Source organism: Pholcus phalangioides, unplaced genomic scaffold (genome assembly GCF_987345545.1).
Source record: "Pholcus phalangioides strain wild (caught in Gottingen) unplaced genomic scaffold, Ppha-v1.0 ptg000020l_1, whole genome shotgun sequence".
Classification (NCBI taxonomy): Eukaryota; Metazoa; Arthropoda; class Arachnida; order Araneae; family Pholcidae; genus Pholcus; species Pholcus phalangioides.
Genome location: NW_028301613.1, coordinates 14003289 through 14018785, shown reverse-complemented (window position 1 = coordinate 14018785; position 15497 = coordinate 14003289). Strand labels below are relative to the sequence as shown.

At 42.0% G+C, this 15497-nt stretch overlaps 1 protein-coding gene across 1 annotated transcript; it reads right to left on the bottom strand.

Annotated features, from left to right (window-relative positions):
- Positions 1-422: 422 nt before the first annotated feature.
- Positions 423-6858, bottom strand: LOC149071041 (single-pass membrane and coiled-coil domain-containing protein 4 homolog). The gene is made up of 2 exons (XM_089248633.1): positions 6767-6858; positions 423-806 (listed from the first exon to the last, which is right to left on the bottom strand). Exon 2 carries the CDS (start codon positions 775-777, stop codon positions 607-609), a length of 171 nt encoding a protein of 56 aa, XP_089104759.1. The 5' UTR covers positions 778-806; positions 6767-6858; the 3' UTR covers positions 423-606.
- Positions 6859-15497: the final 8639 nt, after the last annotated feature.

Below are 15497 nucleotides of genomic sequence, written 5' to 3'. Positions count from 1 at the left end.
ACTTTGCACAGTATTTCTTTTGTAATTTTTATTGCGTATTTCCACGACTTTAAGCTTATGTTGTCGGAATTTCGTTCATTTGGCAAACAAACCATCTGAGTTACAGTCGAATTATAGCGAAAATTTCATTGTAACGAACACTTTACAAATCCCCAGATAAGTTTGCATATAGGAACAACGGAATTCCTTTGCAGCGAAATTTCATTATAACGAAGTGGTTTCTCCGGTATCTTGGAGTTCGTTATAACGGGATTCGACTGTATTTCAGAGTTTCAACGGGAACCCTGATACGGTCACCTTTTTACGGACGAATTCTTTCGTCCCGCGGTTGTCTGCAAAAGTGGGTGTTTTACTGTAACAATAAGAACTGAACATATGAATGAACAAAAAGTAACAAAACAGGATGCTTAAAAAGAGATACGATCATGTATAAACAATTTATTTTACATAATAGGTAAAAAAAAACAACACATATATATACTTGTATAAATGGAATGTGTGCAGCCGGAATGTACAACAGTGAAGCCTGATGCAGCAGATATGTGTGTTTCCAGATTTCAATAAAACGGTCTCACCTTTTCTCGTTTCAATTTTTTTGTTTTGTTTTTACAGATTCGGGCGCGTTTTCGAGTAAACGAAGAACCCGAGAATGGCCATGAGAACGATGAGGACCGGCAAACCGACCGTCAGGAATTTCTTCTTGGCTTCGAGGTTCTCTTTCTTCCGCTCCCTTTTCTCTTTCCTTGTTTCTTTGACTTTTCCCTTCAGCTGTCGCATGGCTGTGAGCGGCGCTCCGTTTTCGAGACCTAAGTTTCGGTTTGAAAATCGACGAGGGAGAAAGAAATCAAGAATAAATCACATCAAGTTTGATCGTTTCATGTAACAGAGCAATGAAAAAAAGCGGTACTGATCAGTTATCGAGACGACCACCGACCAGAGGCGCATTTACGGTTGTGCCACCAGTGGACTAGACGGATTTTGCCACCCTTCTAGTCTAATATTCTTGACTACTCTTTCCTCGAATTCACCACTCTGTGCTATAAGCCGCTTGTGCGCGTGCCCCCTCCCCCAACTCCTGCAAGTACACCTGTATCTCCATAAGTCACTCTTTCGGTCACTCCCGTACTCGCACACGCTCTAAATCACTGTTCAGTCATTCATATGCTTGCACTCTGTTTTGGCCACTCACGCGCTTGAACAGTTTTGGTAACTAACACGCATGCACACGCTCTAGGCCACTCTTTTTGATCATTCATACGTTTACACATGTTCTACGTCATTCACATACTGGCACACGTTCTAGTTGTCGCTCATTGACCTGGTCCTTCACTCTGTATGTCACTCTTTTGGCCATTCACATGCTTGTACGCGATCTAGTTCACCAACTTCCTTGGTCGCTCTGTAGGCCACTCTTTCTGTCGAATTCACGTGCTTGCTCACGCTCTAGGTCACCGACTGACCTGATTGCTCTGTAGGCCTCTCTTTTGGTCGTTCGCATGCTTTCACACGCTCCAAGTCATTCTTTTGTTCACTCACTTGCTTGCAAACGCTGTAGGTCACTCACTAACCTAGTCCCTTACTGTCTCACAGAAGTGGATTTATTTAGGGTTATAAAAATTTTGTCGAACTTCTCCCATTCTACTTATTTTCTTGGAAACATTCAAATTTCCCACCCTGGCCCGCTGATCCCCCCTGTAAATACGCCACTGCCACCGACACGGGTTTTTTTTTTTGAACAGATACGATTTAGATCTGTTTTGCTGGTCCCCCAATTCACGAACACCTTTCCTTCCCCCATCGTCAAAACATTCCAACATAAGGCTTGACTGATTTTGTTTTTCACCGCCAATTGGCCGGTCGTGCTGATAACCAACCAGTACCAAAAAAAAAAAAAAAATAATAATACAGTGCTCGATGCATTTCTCGTACAAATCAACGAAGCTATCAAATTGAACGCCTTGGGGATCATTCCAGAGGTTTCACACGGATTGGGGTCCTCAGTTAGCTTGGATAGGAAAACAATTTACTCAATTGTTTTTTACATTAGTACAAGGCTTGACAAATCGAAAAAAATTTGCGCGCCAGACAAATTTCTCGGGAGTCACAAATTTCGCATGGTGTTCCCCCCCCCCCCGCAAAGGTAAACTGTCCTAAATAATGTTTTTTTAAGGACGTGAATACGCCTTTTAAATCACCTGACGATACTGGGAGCTCAGGAAGCACCCAACGCAATCCACAGCAATGATATCGTGAGACGCGCATTGCTAAAGGTGCTTTCAATAATAACACTCCACTTTCGGATGGTCATTTGAAGGGGTTAGCTTTAGAAAATACACTAGAAATGGAATATTTGTATATACTGTATTACATCATATATATACATGTTCTCCCCCCCCCCCCCCAAAGAAAAACTTGAACACTGGTTCTGCTCCAGTTTTAACATATTTTTCTGTTTGATCACCAGGACCGCTGCCGGCCCCGATTCGTAACAAATTGTGCATTCAATTGTATCACTCCTCCAGTTTCGATATATCTCTTTTGTCTGGGCAACAGACCCGCTGCCCCGATTCATAAATTGTTTTCCGCTGTATCTCAAGTCGAAAGCAATGTTATCGTCAGATGCATATTGCAAATTACTTCGGTTTCGATATCTCTTCCCGTCTGGGCACCCAGGCTCGCGCGCGCGCGTCCGCTGTATCTCGAGCAGTTCGCAACGAAAATAGACGCCATTGGTAGCGTTTGTTAGCCATTAAAGAAAACAAAACCGATAATAATGGCATTATGTCATTATTACGTCCTCCTTTCTGATGTCATTTCAAGCGTCCTCCTACGTTTTAGAAAATTTGCCCCTTTTGCAGTGCAGTCTTAACGCACGGGGCCTCACAAAAACGAGAAGTGGTTCGAATATTCGAGAATTTCCCCAGGTAGGGCCTCAAGAACATCACTTGGCCCGGGGCCCATGATGCTCTTAAAAATGACGGCCTTGCCCTTTCTGCACTCTGAAACATACATCTTTTCATTGACATGAGTATTTGTAGCCCCCGTTTAAATGCGCAATAAAATATCCCGGGAAGTTACCCGTAACAGGGATTTTCGCTACAACCCGTTTACATGGCATTTAGTTTATGTGGATGAAACTATTGTAATGCCAGGGATTTTTTTTTTTCGGTGAGTACAGTGGCGCTACATATTCTGCAAATAGGGAAAAATGGCGACACCAAGGATGCGCGTGCAGGCTGTGGCGTATTTACGGGGGAGGGGGGGGGGCTAAGCGAGCTATAGCCCAGGGCGACAAGTTCAAATGGGCGGCAAATTTGAGAAATAATTAGCCAAGAAAATTGGTAGAATGGGAGAAGGGAGGCAAAATTTGTATAGACCCCAAAATCCGCCTCTGCCTAGACAGCTAGAGGCTAGTTGAGTAACCTAGAGAGCCTGCAAGCAGGTGAGTAAGCAAAAGAGTTACCTAGAGTGAGTGCAAGCTTGTGAATGACCGACAGCATGTGTAAACATGTAAATGAACAAAGGAGTGACCTAGCAAGGAACCATGTCAGTGAATAATCAAGAGTAACCTAGAGCAGGTGAGTGACCAAAACAATGTGCAAGCATGTGAGTGACCAAAACAGTGTGCAAGCATGTGAGTGACCAAAACAGTGTGCAAGCATGTGAGTGACCAAAACAGTGTGCAAGCATGTGAGTGACCAAAACAGTGTGCAAGCATGTGAATGACTAAATGAGTGACTTAAAGAGTGTGTGAGCATGGGAATGAACAAAAAGAGCAGAGTAGAAACACGGGTGTATTTGTAGGAGTGGAGGGTGACCAAGCGGGTTATTGCACAGGGTGAAGAATCCAAGGAAAGAATAGTTAAAAGGAAATTACACTAGAGTGCAAAATCATAAGTGCGCCTTTGTGTGCAGGCGTCCTCCTTTCTTAGTTTTTGAATGTGGTAACCTTATTCTCATGTCTGCAGTTATTTTTCAGGCGCACACACATACAATTTACTTATTTTATTTATTATGTAAACTTGTGTAGGGTCAACGATATAGATAGTTCAATAATCTTTATTTAATGAAAGTCTTGGTGCTAGTGAATCTTTCGTTGCAAGCTGAGGTTGGCATCAAAGGGGAATATTTACTGCAGGTGAGGGTTTCTATGAACCTAAAGGTAGCAAGGTTGGAAGGGCATCAAATTTCAGAAAGAGTGGGTCCAGAAAATTAGACTAGAATGTGTGGGAGGGGAATGAAAGCAGAACCATAAATCTGCCACTGGTTAGTACAATGACATATGACTTGGCTTTATTAGGGTGCGTCTTCCAAAGCAGTGTATGATAAAATCTGTGATGTATATCGCAGAACAATCTGAAAGAATTTTGAGAAACATGTAGAAAACGCATTATTATGGGGATTTTTACTGCAGAATATTTCCAGTCAGCAGAGGGATCATAGCAAAACATTCTACTTTGCGGGGTGCGTCTATGTAGGCTCACTCATCCTGATTGCCATGGTTCAGATTTGCGAATCTGCTCTGCCTCTCCCTGCTTTTTCTTTCCTTCCCCCATGAGTGGCATGCAGTTTAGACCCCTTCAGAAAGTCGCCAACTGTGGCACCTCGGAAACGTTTGTTTTTCTCTGTGCTTGTCTGCTCAACTGGATTATACTGTCAACTTATTATACTGAAATGATATTAATGCGGGGGGGGGGGGGGAGGAGTTATAAAAAATTACATTTTCTTTCTAGTCAAATGTAGTTCAGGTGCATCAAGTTGGCAATAATAACGGCTCTGGGTCCTTCTACCATTTATTGATTCATAAATATTACAATACATTTGTATTACTGTAAGCTGCTGTATTTATTATCCATTTTTTAATTATTTATATTCAGGGGGGTAAGGGATCATGACAAAGTAAAAGGGAAATCACATCTATGGTTATAGTCATAGCAATTTTACTACGTTCCCCCTCTTATGTCTTATTTACATATTCACATGCACATATATTGATTGGACAAAGTATTTTCTGCACTATTACATTGTTGAACTTTGTGTCATTTTGCTTTCATCACACGGTGGTGGTGTTTATATATTCTATTCTCAGTCAATGGATAAAAAATTGTGCAATAATTTTTTTCCACTGTTCACGGTGTCAGACAGCTTCTTTTGGGCCGAGGCCTAACTACTTCAAACTCTGCAAAATTCACTATTCTGGTGGATTTTAATTTCGAATTTTTTGGGATTTTTTTAAAAATTTGTTAGTACCAGTGTACCGTCCATTCAATTCATGCATGTGTAGATTATTTTGATTTATTAAGTGATTAACACACCCTAAAGCAGAATGTGCCAAAATCTGTGACGTATGTCGCAGAACAATTTGGAAGAATTTAAAAAAAAAGTGCAACAAAAACATTATTACATGTATGGGGATTTTTACCGCAGAACATTTCCAGTCAGCTGAGGGCTTGTCGCAGAACAGTGCTGAACATTCTGCTTTGGGGATTACACGTATGTATGCCCTAAGGATTACACCGATTTCTAACGTGGATTACTGTGCTGTGGAGGAAGGATGAAAAAATAAATTAAATAATAGGTGAGCGGTGAAAAAAGATTTTTTTATGTTCCTGCTGGTTACATTAGGATTGCAACCCGAGGTCTTGGCACCCATAAGGATAATTAAACTCAGTTTTCACCAGGGCTTGCTAATAGGGCTTCACCCATGAGTGGGGGGGGGGGAGCAGGCACGTGCCCTGGGAGCTAGAGCCGAGGGGAGCACAAATTTCATTCTGAAACAGTTCCTTCAACATTACAAAGGGGTGTCAAAATGTGCGCTTGCCCCGGGCGACCAAGCATCTAGTTGCGGCCCTGGGGAGCAGAGAGACAGTTACCATAATTTTTTTTGTTTTTCATGCTTCAAAGTGACTATAGGAGGGCCCAAGAAAAGTCTCCTCGGAGACCAGCCAATGATTCTAGCCTAGCCTAGCCTGGAGGGGGGGGGGGCTGCTGCAGGGTGAGGGGAGTCGGACCCCCCATCACTTAAGATGACTAAATACTGGAATGACGAAGAATAACTGACTAACATCCAGGGCCTCAACTAGATGCTTGGTCAGCCAGGGCAAGCACGCATTTTGGCGCCCTCTCATAATGTTAAAGGAGAGGTTAAAGAGTGAAATTTGTGTCCCCTCTAGTCTGGTGCCACCCGCCTGCACCCTCCCAGTTGCGGTCCTGCCAACATCCATAAAAAAGCTCAAAAGCTCTCGGTCAATTCCATTCACATTATCTCAACGCTCATCCAAGCAAGCAACACCGAATTAATTACACATTTTTGACGCTAACAATGAATTATCACGGAAATGATCTTTTTTTAGGTAAAATTATCTTCCAATTAACAATTACTTGAAGCATAATAATAATAAAGAGCAGGGCCGTCTTAAGAGCCTCATGGATGCCCCCGGGCCAAGTGATGTTTTTGAGGCCCTACCTGGAAAATTCTCGAAAAATTTCAACCATTTCTCATTTTCGTGAGGCCCCTCTCCGCTTGAGGCCACCGGGCCGAGCCCATGCGTTAAGAAGGCACTGATAAAGAGTTCAGTTTTGGAATTATGTGGCCGTGTCATCAATGGGGGCCACATATGGCAAAACCCGGAAAGGACAAACAAATCCAGCCTCAAACAACGTTCAATTTCGTCGTAAATAAAAGAATTTGTTAATAAATAGTTGGATTATGTGATTAAGATTAATTAAAATTAATTAATTATGTACATAATAAATTAATTAATACCTTATTTGAGCGATAAATTTACGTTTTTTTCCTTCACAGAGAGAGAGAGAGAGACTCGACCCTCCAGCGTCTTCGTGGTCATGAACGTAAACAAACACGTTGGAAGGAGCGCAACGCGCGGACGCTTCCACCTGTCATTTTTCTAATATTTACCCAAATCTACCAGACGACAATGTTTAGAGCTTGGCCAATCAAAAATAATCTTTTTATCTGATATTCCATAGTAGAATTTATAAAAACTCTACTTTGATTGGCTAGTTTTCAGAAGTCATCAGGAAAAAAAATATAGAGTTTTGCTGCCATCTGTGAATGAAAATTAAAACTGTTTGGAAGGTTGCGATAACGTCGTCTTTTATTATTTGCGGTGACCTCACTCATCACCTCCTAGAGATAGAAGGCCTCTGCACTGTTTGCCATAAACGTCATTCAGACTACTTAGCAAGTTTGCCACATTTTGAAACACAGCATCCTATTTCGTTTCTTCTTATTTTGGCGTATTCTTCCTGAAGAATCTTCCTGATTGGCTCACAAATACCGCGTAGTGATTGGATGTGGGGCATAGAAATCGCCAGTTCTGAACCTGATCATTGTGAGGAAAAGTCACGAGGGAATTTTTTTTTCCCTGAATATTCTGAGGGAAAATAGACTACTTACTGACATCACAAGCTGAGTGCGGAGGTCTTCTATTTCTAGGAGGTTCTGCCTTACTACCATACTAGATTTAGGAGAAATTTCGGTTACCCATAGGTGTTTAAGCCAAGAGGGTGCTCAACCTTTCGGAATGTTCGGGCCACTTCATTGGGTGAAAACGTGTCGCGGGCCACTTTAGTCGCCTGAAAATGTGTCGCGGGCCACTTGAGTTATCTGGAAATGTGTTGTGAGCAGAGACGCATTTATGGTTTGCCACCTGTGGGCGCAAAACGAATTTTGTCGCCCTTCTCCCATTCTAGTATGTTTTTCTTAAACACTCTTTCCTCGAATTCGCCACCCTGTGCAATAAATCCTGCTTGTGTTCTTCCTTTCCCCCTTCCCCTTGCAAGCACAAGCCTGTGTCTTTAAATCACTATTATAGTCACTCCCATGCTCTCACAATCTCAAAGTCACTCTTTTAGTCATTCAAATTCTTGCACACTGTTTTGGTCACTCACATACTAGCGAAAGCTCTAGGCCACTCTTTCGGTCGCACACTGACATGGTTCTTTGTTTTATAGGTCACTCCTTTGATCATTTACACATGCTCCATGTCATTGCTCCAGGCGCTAGACCAGAGGGGGCGGAAATTTCATTCTGAAACCTCTCCTTCAACATTACAAGGGGGCGTTAAAATGTGCGCTTGCCCTGGGTTATCAAGCATATAGTTGCGGCCCTGCTTGCTCATGCCCCAAGTCACTTTTGCTCACTCACGTGCTTGTAAACTCTCCAGGTCACTTTTTTTGGTCACTCACTGACCTCGCCCCTGGCTGTCTCAGCAGAGGCGAATTTATTTAGGGTTTTGCCGCCCTTCACCCATTCTACTAATTAATTGTACTAATTTACACTCAATCCTCAAATTTTCCGCCCCTCTGAACTTGCCACCCTTGGCTAAGCCCTCCTGTAAATATACCACTGGTTGCAAGTCACTCAGGTGATTTCAATGCGTATAAAAATGTCTGTGGGCCACTTAAAGAATCTGTAAGTGTGCAGCGGGCCTCTCGAGTGATTCGGAAATGTGTCGCGAGCCACTTGAGTGAACTGGGGTGGGTCACTCCAATGATTTGAAAATGTGCTTGGGATCACTTAGGTGGTCTGAATATGCGCCGCCGGCTGCTTAAATGATTAGGAAATGTACCGCGAGCCACTTGAATGATTTGATAATATTTCTAGGGCTACTTGAGTGGTTTGGCAATTTGTCGCTGGCCACTTTTGTCCCCGCGGGCCGTAGGATGAGCATGTAGGGTTTGAGCAAACCCTAGAGATACCTCTAGTATGGCATCGAGTGACCCACTTCAGCCATATTTTGAGCAACATTCCCGTATTTTCACATTATTTGGCCATCCAGGGTTACAGGGTGCGTTTTCTACGCTTTGTCTCGAAAACTGTAGCACCAAATCTCATTATCATGAGGCACCTTATCAAAGCCTCCTAGATACTACTACTAGGAGGCTTTGAGATTACGCACTTGAGGCCCCTGGACCGTGCGAGGGTGGACTCTTGTGTTAAGACGACACTGTGACCTACCCGACATTGTAGATATGTCCCGTTTTTTCCCGGTATATATTTGCAACAAAGTCTACTTAAATTTTTTTATTTTTTGCGTTTTATTTTGTGGAATTCATTATTATTTCACTGCAGCCAACCTGAACAACCTGTATATCACTTTGTCCGGATGGGAAGAAGGGGGCATAGCACTATTAAGAAGGGCCCTTGGATGACCAAATAACGTGAAAATACGGGAATGTCACTAGAAATACGGCTCATGTGGTCACCTATTACCATACCAGAAGTATCTCTAGCGTGATGATAATTATGAATATTTCGAATATATTCATTATGTACATCTCGCATATTTGTCATCAGTAACGTTTTATTTCGTCGAATTCATTGTTAGTCCACTGCGCATTTGCATTAGAGCCTTATAAAGTAGAACCTCTCGATAACGGACACCCACAGAACCAAACAATTTGTCCGCTAATGGGGAGGTATGATATTCACAGTGGCACCTCGTTTGTACGACTTGTACATTTATACAACGTGACGTTTGGCTTCGGTCACAATTCCTATGTGCATACGTTAATGTGAAAGTGATACACACCGGTGGTTATGCATAATCACCAATCGTCTCGATTAAAGAAAGTTTGATTAAATTTCTCACTGCCTTTATCACTTCTACCGTCGATTATGCATAATTCCCAAATAAAGTTGGAAAGTTAGACAAATGTGGCAAAATGAATTCATCACCCTGGATAATATGTTCAGTTAATTCAGTAATTATGTCTTTCACGGTTAGAGATTTTGAACAATTTTTTTGATTTGGCAAACCATGAACCTACAAATCGACCTACAAATTGCCTGGGATAGGCATTGTATGAAGGAAAAGACAAGTTTATGCTTGCGTGTCAGTAGTTTAACGAGTGTATGTTTAGAGAGAAATAAATTTTAATGTCAATCCAAGGGGTAATTTAAATATCTTTGAATTCAGAGAAATATTTACTGTATTCTGAAGGAAAATTTGTCATTGGGGGGGGGGGGGGAAGAGTAGCTAATGTTGTGTTACCCAAGGTGTATCGACGGTTCCGCACGGTGCATTTCCGCACATGGGGAATTTGGGGACGATTCCGCATAGTCCATTTCCGCACTTGCGAAAACAAAGGTCCTCTTCTTGTCTTTCCTTTTTCTGTTTTTCTTCCCTACCGTAAACGGACTGAAGTTATAAGGGGATTGTTTCCTGATGAAATTGTGCCACTGAAATCATTTTTGACTCATGCTTTTTTAACTAGTTTCTCATAATTTCAAACAAATATATAAGAAAACAACCTTTAATGGGTGAATACATTATTCAATACATCTTCAATAAAATCTTGAATAGACAGAAGGGTGGAGGTGAATAATTCGCCCCCCCCCCCTGTGTTCACAATATGAATCCCACCCCTTTTCCCGTTCGAAGAGCCCGTATCCGCTTACGGCAATATCCATAGCATGCTTTCAAATTTGACTCATGGACACATTTTTCTTCAAATCGAGATGATCTATTGTATGGCAGAAAACTTCAAACATTTCTAAATCTGTGTGAAACATTTACTATATTAATCCGTACATGTACCTCTGAAAGTAAAAATTTCACTGATATGTTAGGGGGGGGTTTGATTGTTTTGCAAAATTTTTACAATAGACTCCGGCGGTGCGCTAGTCCGACCGGTCCAGTAATCCGGCGTTTTTAGTCATGATTTCTCTCTATTATTTAAATGGATTTTTTCAATTAACTTCCAGTATTCGGGCGACTCGGTAATCCGGCACACCCCGGTTTGATATGCGTCGGATTATCGAGAGTCTGCATTTCAATCCACGATGTACAGGATAGGAAATATCTGCAAAAATTCGAAATACAATCCATTAACGAAACTTGAACGGTTCGATAGTCGAAGACTTGATGCCGCGAGCACCAAGGATCGAGAACTCTTGAGCTTCGGCGAGCACCATGACGCTCGCGTGTGCAAAAGATTGTAGATGGCTACAGTGAGTGTCGCACGCTTGTCACCATCACGTTTGCTGTAAAACATAGTTTCCCAACCTTTTTTTGTCCCATCGTCCCCTTCTTCAGAAATTTTTTTTCTCCCATCTCCCCCAAACGCAATCTAACCCATAGGATCCTATGTTATACCCGTAGCTTTTACCGCCCCCCCGGAACTTTCCATGGCCCCCAAGGGGGGCGTTAACGCCCACGTTGGGAATCACTGCTGTAAATTTATAGTATTTGCTAATGACAAAGGCCGCGAAATGGTCTTCAAAGCTTCAAGAACGAACTTTTTCGCAGATGGGACTTTTAAAAGTTGTAGTAAGCAGTTTTATCAGTTGTATACGATTCATGCAGACATGTGGGAACTGGACAGACGTATTTCACACATTCTGCTCCATTATGAAAACACGAAAGATATCAAAAAAGTTCCTATCTTACATTGCAAAATTGGAGTCAACTTTTGCAACAGAATTTTAGTATGTGTTTCAACATGTATTTTAGTAACCATGTTTGTCTTCTTCAACCGAAATATTATTTATGCAATTTTTTCATTATAAGCACCGAATTATTTTCGAATTAATAAACGAAATATTTTCCAGGCAAATTTACGGTTAGGGGCCGTAAAAGTATTACGTAAACAAATTTTTAGCCATTTTTGACCCCCTTCCCCTGACAGCAAAAGTCAGCAAAACGATGACCCCCTCCTCCCCCTTGTCAGCAAAATTTCGTCACCAGCTCTGCCCCCTCTGAATCCTAACTCATATTTTCATAAAGGGTGGTTGCTGACGTAAGCATTATCCAGAACCCCCTCCCCCCCCCTTGTCATCAAAAGTCAGCAAATCGGAAACCCCCTCCCCTCCCCCTATCGATGATGACGTAATACTTGAACGGCGCCTTATTATTTAATCATTATTTCTTATTTGGAGCTCTGCCTTTCCCCCCCCCCCTCCCTGCATCATGTAAATGTGCTTTTGAAAAATTTTAAAGCAAGGTTTTTTTTTTTCAGACGAGAATGTAAAAATTTTGGCTTTTGAATGTAAAAATCACACTATTTTCTATTATAATATTTGAGGCAGCCCAGGTCGATATATAATATGGTGGCCCAGGTCGATAAGATACTCGCGAACTGGGCCACAAGATGCTCTGAGATGTCGTGTGTGTTCAATACCCTCTTTTGTCCTCGTCAGTGCCTCTTTCGATACAAGGAACTATCGCAAAAAACAGCGCCATGATAATCAAACAGCACATTGCTATTGGGGAAAGTCTTCACACCAAATGTCCGGCGTTCGAACCTCTTGATAAGCAACATAAAAAAGAAAGAAAAAAAAGCCGTTCGGAATCGGCTGTGAACTGTATACAAGTAACGGTCTAATTTAGTCCTATTGTGTAGAAAATGAAGGCGGTGGAGAAAAAAGAAGAGATTAAATGAGCATGTTTTCCTCTAGGTATACTGAAGCTATGCGTATAACTAGGATGACCAAATCAAAACCATGTTAAAATGATAAATTCACGATTTAAAAAATTCAAAGTGAGGTTTTTCTTTTTGGCAAGTTCGACAAAATTAGCATTTTTAATAAACCCGAATATTATAAAAAAATAATTCTGCCCCCCCCCCCCGTAAAATATGGATCATATGGTCACGGTATGTGTAACTCACACACACACACATATATATTTTTGTGACACTTTTATCTACTTCTTGTTCCGCGGAGCGAATACGGACTTTTGGGACACCCTGTATATTGAAGAAATATTCAAAATTTGTTAAGGGTCCCACGTGAGCTTTCACGTTGGAAGACCCTGCACTAGAGGGGACGACATTAAGAAATTGCTCTGTGTGTTTGTTTGGTACACACAGTGCCGTCTTAACGCATGGGCCCACCCGGGCACGGCCCGGGGGCCTCAGGAGGAGAGGGGCCTCACAAAAAGGAGATTCGGTTGAAATTTTCTAGAATTTACGAGGTAGGTCCTCGGGTAAACCAATTGGTCCGGGGGCCCATGATGCTCTTAAGACGGCCCTGGGTACACATTAACTGTAAAGATTTCTTTTTAAAAGCTATGTTATTGATTCTCTGATGCTCGTAGTATGAAAAACACATTTAGTTTGATCGTTTCATGTAACAGAACAATAAAAAAAGCGGTACTGATCAGTTATCGAGACGACCACCGACCAGAGACGCATTTACGGTTGTGCCACCCGTGGACTAGACGGATTTTGGTCACTCACGTGCTTGAACACAGTTTTGGTAACTCACATACAGCTTTCACGTTGGAAAACCCTGCACTAGAGGGGACGACATAGTGTTTATAATAAAACAAATAATTGTTTGCTCATAACAATAAGTAAGGGTCAAAATAGTTTAGGACTGCATCAGTACTTCTCATTATCATATTATTTTGCTAAAAGTAATGTTATCTGATATATGGTTTGACATCCATATTTGTTATGGGCATCTTTTTCTCAGCCACCTCGTTGGGCATTTTGCCTTTTGTGGCGTTGTATTTGTATAGAATTTAACCAATCCGTGTCGATCTCTTACCAAAAAATTGTGACTATAGCTTAAACCATGTCGGTGAATACCGCCCTTAATGAGAAACAAGCATGGGGTCAATCAAGTAGCGATCGAAAATGTCGACGAAATCAATTATTTAGGCATAAATATTTTGAATATTCGGTTAAATTACATTTTTATTGTTGAGGGGACCAGACCGGACCCCCCCCCCCCCCATTCCCAGCGCCTATGGGCCGATAGTGGGAAATCCAAACGGGCCCAGATAGGCCTATGAAGAGGCGAAAGAGAGTTGTAAGCCAGTGCGTGAGTGCATGTAAGTGTGAAAGGAGAAAAGGTCACAATTGGAAAGCATGGTCATGGCTGTAGAAAAATTTTACGCCAGGTAAAAAGTGCTTCACAATGCCGCCGCCACACACCAACAGATCCGAACGGAGCTACGGATGAAGGAGCCACACAAAACACCACAATGCACTAAAATGAATATTGTTGAGGGAGAAAAATGCTTTTGTTCGCCGAATAGAGAATTCGTCGAAATTTCGCGATTCGTTGAAATCGATTCGAAACTCGCATACGTCAAGAAATATCACTAAGGGGGTCATTCAAGTAAAGTATTACGTCATCATCGATGGGGGGGGGGGGGGTTTCCGATTTGCTGACTTTTGATGAAAAGGGGGGAAGGGGGGTTTGGATAATGCTTACGTCATCAACCACCCTTTATGAAAATATGAGTTAGGATTCAGAGGAGCAGAGTTGATGACGAAATTTTGCTGACAAGGGGGGGGGGCGAAGGGGGGTCAAAAATGGCTAAAAATTTGCTTACGTAATACTTGAACGGCCCCTAAATGGTTGATGAATCAAGTAATAGCTCTTTCACAGAAGATTTTATAGAGACTGAGGAAATGAATTTTTTGGATGTTAATGCCGAAAGTGATATTTGGATAGAAAAGTGATTTGCCTCCTCTCCTCCCCCCCCCCCCTGCATAGGGGCCGTTCAAGTACTACGTAAGCAAATTTTTAGCCATTTTTCACCCCCTCCCTCCCCTTGTCAGCAAAATTTCAACATCAGCTCTGCCCCCCGAATCCTAACGCATATTGGTGGGATCAGAGACGTAACAGGGGGAGGGCGCATAGGGGGGCTCGTGCCCCCCTCTCCCACGATCAAAAATTTAATTTTTCAATGCAAAAAAAATATTTTTTTTAAATTGAAATTTTGGAAGAAAATACATACCTATTATTATTAATTAATCATTATAATTAGTCATTATAATTAATCAATTTCTGTTAATTTTAATGTTATTTGAAGGCCACATGAAACTCAAAATTCATCTTTAATAAATTCATTGCGGACCCACTCTCTAAGCCATATAATGAAAAATCGCATAAAGGCCCTTGGCTTGCGGGCCAAATATGGCCCTGAGGGTTATCTGATGCGGCCTGCCCTCTTCAAACCTAATTTTGAAGAAATGAACTAAGCGGCACATTTACAGATCGTTTAAGCGTCCCGTGGTACAATTCCAGAACATTTAAGCGGTCCGTGGCATATTTTCAGATCACTTAAATAACCCGGGACACAGTTCCAGAACACTTAAGCGATCCGTGACACATTTAGAGATCCTTTGAGTGACATGTGACGTAGTTTCAGAGCATTTAAGTGCCCCCCCCCCCAGTGCGGTTCTACATCACTCAAGTTACCCGCGGCACATTCTCAGATTATTTAAGTGATGCGTGGCACAGTTTCAGAGCACTTAAGCGGCCTGGACACATTTCAGAGAACTTGAGCGACCCGAACACATTTCCATAGCACTTGGATCCGCGAAACATTTAGAGATCACTAAACTTCATCCCTGGTATCAGGTAATAACTTTTGCAAACGTTGTACAGTGAAACCTGTACGAGACGGAACGCCAAAGAGACTGAATAAATAGCGTTCCGTTTTAGATACGATTTCCGTTTTATAAAGGTGCGAATCAAAGCACTAATCGTTGAACAGACTATATTTTGATTC